Here is a 9991-nt window from a genome sequence, read left to right as displayed (position 1 = left end):
CTCGATTATCCGTGTTTGCGATTAACCGTGCCCATTCTTCCGAACATTTTTAAACATAATACTCGATATCGACAATCGTATTAATGACATTTTTGACGATAACTTCATATTTTAAGCCCTAATAACTTGTAGTAGGTATACAATATTATGGATGTAGGACGTATGTATAACATTATTGTATGTATACGTCTTCTTATGTATATTTCTAATTACAATTGAATCAAAATTTTTAAAATTTCATTATTATAAAATTGTACCTAGGTATTTCCAATTATAATTAAATAAAAAATTTCATTATTATAAAAAGTCTCGATTAACCGTGATTTTCATTTATCCGTGTGACCCTCTCCCCATCATTACCCCGGATAATCGAGGTTCTACTGTATATAACTATTAAAAAGAATATATTAGACATTGATATTACGCCATAATTTATTTAATAATATTAACACACAAAAATATTAAGTTTTTAAAAAAGAAGAAAAAAATATAATGTTCACAAAATAACATTTTTCAAATAGAATAGAAGAAAAAAACTATCAGCTATAAATGTAGTGGTAAGAAAAATGGTAGTAAGTGAAAAGTATTTAGAACAGTTAAAGAAAGTTAGTATTTTTGTGCAACTAAGAGGTATTTTTAGAACTTAAAATTTAAAATGTTAATTCTTTAAGGCTTATGTTAATATTAAACTTTCAAATACTAGATTTATTTTGATTTCATCTAATCACTGATTTCAAATAACAACAAAAATAATATAAATACCTAATTAAAGATTCTGTCCATGTAATGTTAGGGAAATATGCGACCACTCTTTCTAGAGACAAACTAAAAGATACTAAAGTGTCTTCATTAGAAGACTGTATTACATCAGATATATATAAGTTTGACAAAGTACGAGTGTGAGCTACAGCAACCATTATTCTATTAGCAGTGATATCTGCAATATGATAATCACGTCTGTCAAGTTCAGTGTCAAACCGAGTACGGACAAAATTTCCTCCTTTGTAGCTAACCAATAAATCTAAATTATTCTAAAAAAAAAAAAAAAAAATACTTGCATTATTGTACAACTTTAATTATTTAAATTTAGATAAATATTTATGAATTAATAACATTTGTATTCAATACCTTTGAAAGTTGTACAGTCACAAACATGTAGTCATCTCTTGCTTTTAATTGTAATACATTAATAGCTAAAGTAGTTAAATTATTTTGACCAGAATTGATATTTTCTGAAACAGCAATTACAGTGGATGTTGTTGCTGATTCTTCACGTTGTATAATCAATGAACGTCCACTTTTATACAAATCCCATTTTGATGGAATCCAGAAATATGATTTGACACGCTCTTCGAGCAAATTCCATGTGATACCAAAATCATGAGTTATCCATAACTAAAAAAATAAGAAATATTACAATAAAAACTAAAATGGTTCAATCATTTTTTTTATTTTTTACTGCATTAATTTTAAGTAATTCTGTTTATATGGCTCATATATTGAACTAAATGTTATTCACACTGTTTTATATTCAAATATGTAATGTTTTATGTAACAAAATAAAAAAATTTCAATATGCTTTTTGCAATACAGTGGTGCACTATATTAGTGCTTTACTTCAAATTTGATTATAATATAAACTCAAATTTCAGATTTAAAGTTTTGTGGTGATAAAACACTCTTAATTACAAAGAAATTAAAGGTTTTTGAGAAAACTTATGGTTTTGTTATTCTAGTCCATCTTTTAAAAAAAAAAATATTTAATTTTTTTTGTTTGTAGTCAAAAGAATTAATATCTATAAAACTTTACAAAAGTTATTTAGCACTTCACAACTGTTGATTGGAACAATTATTTATGAAAGGCAATGATAACATAATAATTAATAACTTTATCCACCACATGTATGTTTGTAATACATTAACAGTCAATTGACTGCTAGAGTAGCTGAAAAGTATCAAAAAAGGATAAATACTTCATTAATTATAAATTTATAAATAATAAAGAAAAGACAAAAAAAAGCATTAAAATTGGTTAATTGAGTTTAAATTATCCTTTTTTATAATACTCTAATTTCATCATTATTAATTATTACATTAAAATGAGAGAAATAATAAGTAATTTCAAATTAATAAATCAATCTTTGTAAACATTTTAATAATCCACATTTAAAAATAAGATTATATTAAATTTATCAAGTTAAAAAATATTTATTTGATATTAAAATTTGAAATATAAAAATTCAAAGATAATATTTGACACAATTTATTATTAGTAGAGTTCCAATCTGAAAGCAAAAGCGTTTTTTATAAATAATAATTATAGAAAAATAATTGTTCTATAAAAATGTATTTCATTTGATATCCAAGATATTGGATGTATTTTTTTTCCTTTTTTGTGTTTAATTTTTAATTGATCTGATAGTTTTAAACATAGCATACATATTGGTAAAAATCGATAAAAGTTTGTGAAGAAGGTGCATTATCGATGTTATGTTTAAAATTATTTTGAGTGGATTTTATTATCGGTAATATGTATTGATATTGCTAAATACTTTATCGAGTACCTATTTGGTATAGCCAGTTAATTTAACATTTATAAAAATACCCATACTATCCACATATAGATTAAAATATGTTCATAATGCATAGATTCAAGAAGTTTGTCAGTCTGTATTCGTCAATCAAAACTATTATCATTTAATAATTTTTCTACGTTACATTATGTCAAAAGTTAAACAAAGTGACAATTATTTTGAAGTTAAAAAAAAAGGAATTCAATAAAAATAATTTTTTCAATAAATTAATTTTATACTGTAAAATTTGTTACGTTAACATATCAAATGAATACAATTTTAAATGCTTTATTTATTTATTATATTGCCTTCAAATTCAAACCCTAATTATTGGTAATTAATTATAAGATATACAAAACTTATACCATCCTTATTGATCACCACTTATTAATCTAGCCCTAGTAGATTAGGAAAGTAAATTATGAATTTGTATTTCTTTAGGGAAGGGGTGACAAATACTCTTAAAGACACCAGTCTTAGCTCAATAAAAAAAAAAAAAAAAAAAACTATAATTGATTTAAGCACAATCAAATAAAAGCCCTAAGCCTTACATTTTATAACCCAAAATCTGGAGTGAAATCAAAATATAAATAAGTATTAAGTCCAAGAATTAAAACCAGAACTGAAAAACTAAAAGGTTCCTGTCCCTGATAATAATATAAATATTAAAACATCCTGTTAGGATCAAATAAATTTCTCCACAATCAATTCAATTTGAAGGACAGGAAATGAAAATTATAGATATGGGTACCCTACTAACATCCTACATAAATGCTGACCAACGTTATTTAAAATTATAATAGTACTAAAAAAAGTTAACATGGCAATGATAAAATACGAGTGTCGATTACAATATGACCTTAAAATAATATAAATAATATGATAATATTTAAATATAAATTGTACGTACTTGTTTTGTAGGGTTAACTTTGTCATGGACAATAAACACAAGTGGTTCATCAGGCTTATAAGTCACTTCACTGGGCATAAATGACAGTGGAATAGATTTGATAGTTTTGCTATGATCAGTTGTTGTGAATATTTTACGATTAGTTATATCTGTATATACACACTTTAGAAGAAAACAAATAGTTAATAAACATATAAACCATAATTAAATAATAAAAATTTACATGTGTTTTAAAGGTAGGATGAATGTAAAATTTCTCAATAGAAGCATATAGATTTTTAGTAGCATCTATTTTAAATTCTTCCGTCTTATTAACATAGGTATCTCCATAATCATATGATATGTATACAGATGAAGAAGGATATCCTTCACGCGCCAAACATATGATAACATTTGAGTTTTCACCAACCCAGTGTACCATCAATTGTTGCCGAGTTTCATTTAAATGAAAAACCTGAAAAAGTTGAATTACTATTTAATAATAATTTAATTTTAAAAATAATTGTAAATAAATTATCTAATATATTAGTTTTCCTTGGCACTCAATTTAATAAAAAAAAAACTCTTATTAGATACCTATTAAGTACCTACTTACCTATTTAATTAAAACAGACTTCTAAATATTTAAAAAATGTTAATAGGTACCTAATTATTTTAGTAATAACATATACTATAATATACTGTTTTTAATTTTAGCAAGTTTTTAAAATTATTTCAACATATTAAATTTCAATCAATTTTTCTTCGGAATTTACCTACCCTAATTATCTTATATATCTAAAAACAAAAATAATAAACAAAACTATTATACCTATATTTTTAAGACTATGAATTTTTTTATTTTTTTTTTTATGTCATTCATAATATATACAAATCATATTTGCTTTTAAGATCTTAAATTTTAAAAATATTTATGATAGATTTAAATATTTTGTGTTATAACTCAAAAGCTAATCAAATAAATAACCTATAGTGAGAAATAATTTAAAATTTAATTTTGGTTTCTTTAACATTTAAAAAGCAATATATTAACTCTTAGATTAGTATTGACATATATTCACTAAAATTGGTTTGTATATGCTACTGATAAATAATGTATATTTATGTAGAGGTTGTGATATTTCAATATTTAGTTAGTGTACTTTGACATAAAAAAATAAAGAATTTAATAAGTATGTACCTACCTACTGTAATCTGTAAATAAGCATTTCCATTCCTGTCTATAAAATGCACATAACAACATAAATACATGTCATTACTTTAGATAAATTAAAACTGAATTATTCAACTTATTTAAAATAAATTCACTATATATGGACTATAGACAAAAATAATAAATTTATTAAATTACTTTAGTGAAAAATAGACATTTAACCTTCTAAAAAAACTTTTAAAACATTAAATATCTACTTGCATAGATAATTAAAACAAAAAAACTATGTAAATATGTAAAGTATATCAATTATTAAAGAACAATAGCATACTTCCAGAATAATTTAAACATACCTATGAAAAAACTGTAGGTATTATTTAAATCTTTGATAATTTAAGAAAACTTATCGCTTAATAATAATAAAATTTATTATACAATAGATATAATTAGGTACTTAGATAAGTAGTACACTGTTATATTTTAAACATTTGTTACTATTATCAAGTGAAAGTATGGGTAACATACTCGTATAATACTACATAGTGAGTTTATTATAAAAAAATATTTGGTATTTTATTGTTTCATTAATAAATACCTATTTTTTAATTTTAAATAGAAAATTAAATTTACCTATTTTAAATTGAATAAAAAAAAAAATTTAGAAAGTAATTAACAGTAAAACTATAGGGCACTAATAATGTTAAGATAGGTATTATGTTCTGTAATCAATTCCCTAAACAAAACAAAAAAAAAAAGGTTGAAAATATAAAAAATATATAGTAGGTACTAGGTAAATCATAAATAAATAAGTATATATATACTAATTATTTATAAATTAAAACAATGCTCAGTTTTAATACTTTCCTTATATATAATTTGGATACTTATCTGTTACTTGCCACTGACCAGTATTGATTTACGTGGGTTTACAATTTTTAATATTATATATGTACCGGTAAAGTGGTGAATATAGGCACTCTATAAATTCCCTAGGAATTCTATAGAATTCCTTGAACTATTTGGCAATGAATTAAATTGAATAGTAATTTATATTATGCCTAGGTATTTTATACAATTCTTGAGATTTCTATAAAACGCCTATACAATTTTAGGTAATGTGTTAAACCAAAATATGTTTATTATTATTTATTTATTGCAGCATAAGTATTTTTCGACTTTTCTCAAATTTTTTTTAGTTCAACAAAAAAACGTTCAGACATTTTAATGTATCTTAATATGACAAACACTTTTACAAAAATGAAAATAAATAATATTTTTAAAGACGTATATTGAATTTTTCTGTATACATGAATAACATGATTATATTATTAGCTAATAATAACGATAATACATCGCACACGTGTTGTATGCGATAGCATAATCGTCAAGATAAACATTAATCGTTGATTACAGAGATACACTAGGTACAAATCTAAGTTTTATATTAATTATTTATACTTTTCCTGCTTGAGATTAGGTGATTTATAGAATACCTAGGATTTCTATATAATACTGGATTAAACACATTTCTGGTAACATATAGATTAAATTTTAACACATTTAATACATATATATTTTACTATTGATAGATATTATTTATTATAATATTATATGTGCTTCTGTTATCTGGTACCAATTATATTTTAAAAGGTCAATGCACTATTTGTTTACCTCTCTCTAGCTCACGGCAACAAAGGACAAAACAAGTTCATGCCAAATTATTTATTTTTTTTATTTTTGAGTAGGTACCTAATTTTAAAGTACCTATATGTTTACCCATTATAAAAATTATAGAGAATAATAATTTTAAGCCTGTTTGGAAGAGTATAACATATTGATTTATTTAAATATTATTTTAAAACTAAATAATATCTATATAAATTTATAAAATTAATTTTTAATTTTTTAAGCCAAATATAAAATATAAAACTGATTTGTCAAACACTTAAAATTACTATTCTTTATAATTTTTGTAATTGGTGAATTTACTTTAACTTTAAAAATAGATAGGTATTTAAAAATCATAAAAAAATAACTTTATGCATTAAATGTGTTTTATTTGTTTAGTCTATTTGAAAGAAAAAAAAATTGTGCTGATAACCTCTTAGCAAATATATCACAGTATAGGCTTCCAATTTAATAATAATATTTATTGTATATTTTGTTATATTTTTAATTAAATAAAAATTAATTTTATGTACTAAATGATTGGTTAATTGATCAAGTCTCTTAATCACACTATTTTTGGTGGGGTGATAAGATTTTTAGATTCTGTAGCAGTGATAACAGACCAATACAAATATTATTACTAGCTGTTTAGCTATAATCACATACAAAATAATCAATTCTCAATAATACAAAGGATGTATATTATACTACACTCAGTAACTTTTTTTTGTACCTATATAATTTCTTTTAAAATTAGAGATAACCATCCAGACGTAGTCACAAAAAATGTATCCCAATTATTATCTTTTCAAAAGGTTGAAAAGAACATGATGTAATAATATATGATTTTATATAATAAATAAATAATAAATTACAGATATTAATTAATTTATCAAACAAAAACATTAATAATCAATTAAATATATTAGTATAGATACTAAGTAGATATGAATAATACGGTACCTACTATTAATTTTATATATTATAACGAGTAAGTAATCAGATTTGGTTATTTAAATTTATGTTTGCATAACGAACTTGAAATGATAATTACAAAATACATACATTAACGTCTTGATAATCAGTAAAATATAAGCACTTATAAAAGGAAATTAATTAATAAAAAGATTAGGTATAGACACAACATGACATAATTATTGTTTGTTATGATTCAAAATGTATTACGTACAATAATTATTAATAAGAAAACATATCAATGAATTGTATCTAGTCTTACAACCTAGATACAAGTTACACCTGAAAAACATTAAAAATCTAAGCTAATATTAAAATCTAAAATTATTCATTTTGTTTTAATTTCATATAGATAGATAAAATTAAAGTTTAAGGCTTAGCAATTCAAGGTAACTTATAAGTGATCATTTAGTTCAAACATTTAGGACGAAACACGTTTACTTAATTCATTCTATACCTGTTCCATACCGGTTATTTATCAAACCTTATTAGGTATCCTAATTCAAAAGAGCAAATTTTGAACACAACATTCATCATCTTGATCCATATCTATCTGGATCGATTTATAAAAACGTCTCGTTTGTATGTCTAGGTGAATGTGTCGTTGTACTATGAATGTTCACAACTACAACTACATCGTTCGCACAGGTGCTTACCGCTATGAGCAGATAGTAAGCACTAAATAACGATTTCGGCAAGTATGACAAAACACTCACTTTAGACGTCAAGTTCCCGTCGGAGACGCCGGGCAGTATCGACGGCGGCGACGACGACGTAGTCAAGCTCTCCCGTTTGGTCCTGGCACGGTTGGCGGACGAACCGTAATCGACGACGACGTCGTTGACGAACGGCTGCGGTACGCGCGTACGGTCGTCGTCGGTGTACACGGACAGCGACCAGACACCGGACACGGTTGCGGCCAACGCCGCGCAAACGTAAAACAAAATGGTTTTCATGGTATCGTTCACTGTGTCGTCAGTACGGCAGTGTACACTTCGAAACGGAACATAATAATAACAAAAAAAAATATATTATACGACAAACGGCGGCACAAGTGGGTAGAACGGACGGCAGAGAAGAAGAAACGCTCAAGCACGCGAAGCACGTCGGCGACGGACTGTCGTTGTACGCGAGAGTCTATCTGTCCGTTCGCGGCTAACTCGAACCACCGCCACCACCAACCACCACCACTACCGACACAGGCGGAAGCGATCTGATACGGACGACGGTTTAGTGGTGGTAAACGAATACGGCAGATGCAGTTATTGACGGACAATCGGTTTTCGTGCGCTGGTCGCAGACGCGGTCGCCGTTGTCGCCGTCCCACAACAACGTCGGTCGCGGTTCGCACTCTATCATCTGTTATCGCTGATAAGTGTGATAATGAACGTTCAGCGTTTAACAACAATCGTAGTAATAATAATAATATTGTAGATATTATATTATTTTGATGAGTAATATAATATTATTATAAACGCGCGGAAGAAACGCTGATTTATTGTTATTATTATTATTTTTATTTTAACGTATTGACAACAACAACAACATTAATAATAATTGTCGTAATACTAAGTAGTTTAATACGCGTAGGTAGCCTGCTGCTACGGGGGGGAGAGGGCAGATAAGACGAACCGACGCACGCACGCGCACGACTTTTCGCCAAAATAAAGTGTGCAACACCCACACACACACACGCGCGCGCGCGCGCACGCACACCCCACGGGAACGCCGCGCGCACTCTGTCAAGAGTGACGACACTGGGTGGGCGGTCGGTGGTAGATGCGTTTTTGCTGATGCGCGTGTGTGCACGCACGTCTCATCTGCCGCCTAGCGATTTGCGGGCCTGCGGCTGTTCGCCGTCGGCCGCCGCCGCCGCAGCCCCGCGATCGCCGAACGCGGCTGAAGATCGCGCGCCGTCGTCATGGAACCAACGCGAGATACAATAATTATTATTCCCGACGACCCGGTCCCGCGGGTTTCGTCCATGACGACTGCAACACTGTCATCTTAATATTTTTTATTTATAGTCACTGCTACAACACTCGTGACTCGTAGCCGCGTCCGTCAGGCGCATAAAACGATAAACGATATTAATATCGCGTGTGTGTGTGTGCCGTATGGGTAAATTAATTATTATTATCAATGTACAACGTACCTATTTATACGGATTACGAGTTTAATAATGTATCGCGGCGCAACCCTCGGCCTCGATCGCTATAAAACGGAAAAGATTCTCTCGATTTTCCACGGCAGGCGGACAGTCTTCCCGAAAACTATTTTACAGTTAGGTACTCGCATAATCGAAGACGCGTGGGATGCGACGATGAATTAATGTAGGTAATTCTAGGAGTCTATAGCGACTAGAACCTAGTATACCTGGTATACATAATACCTACTTAAATATCATTATAGAGACGAACACAATACGTGGTATGATATGAATGCTAAAGTTATTGAACCATTAGAGTCACTTTAGAAACCCGTTTGTTGAACACGAAATAAGATAGTTTCAAAATATTTTGACTCACAGCTATTTATAGACATTTGAAATTATTGGATTTTTTTATTTTTTTTATGTCAATAAAAATATTTTTTCTCGGTCAACTCACTTTAAAATTTAACACAAGATCCCTCGTAAATACATTGACAGAATTTTTTTTTAGTATGCGTTCGAAGACAAAGTACATAATATGTTTACAAAATTTGTCCCAA

The 9991-nt window shown here is 27.8% G+C and overlaps 1 protein-coding gene across 2 annotated transcripts in view; it reads right to left on the bottom strand.

Moving 5' to 3' along the window:
- The window catches only part of LOC112593026 (sortilin-related receptor-like), a 22062-nt gene extending 13407 nt beyond the window's left edge, over positions 1–8655 (bottom strand). The window contains exons 1-5 of one of the 2 annotated variants that reach the window (XM_025337243.1): positions 7996–8655; positions 3707–3937; positions 3484–3645; positions 1129–1395; positions 763–1031 (exon numbers count right to left, since the gene is read on the bottom strand). In XM_025337243.1, the coding sequence (XP_025193028.1) occupies positions 763–1031; positions 1129–1395; positions 3484–3645; positions 3707–3937; positions 7996–8235 (1169 nt within the window). In that variant the 5' untranslated portion in view covers positions 8236–8655. The remainder of the gene's footprint in view (positions 1–762; positions 1032–1128; positions 1396–3483; positions 3646–3706; positions 3938–7995) is intronic. The other variant, XM_025337242.1, reaches the window with a different exon arrangement.
- Positions 8656–9991: the final 1336 nt, after the last annotated feature.

Source organism: Melanaphis sacchari, unplaced genomic scaffold (assembly GCF_002803265.2).
Source record: "Melanaphis sacchari strain LSU unplaced genomic scaffold, SCAv2.0 Contig19_pilon_pilon, whole genome shotgun sequence".
NCBI classification, from domain to species: Eukaryota; Metazoa; Arthropoda; class Insecta; order Hemiptera; family Aphididae; genus Melanaphis; species Melanaphis sacchari.
This window is presented reverse-complemented; position numbering and strand designations above follow the sequence as displayed.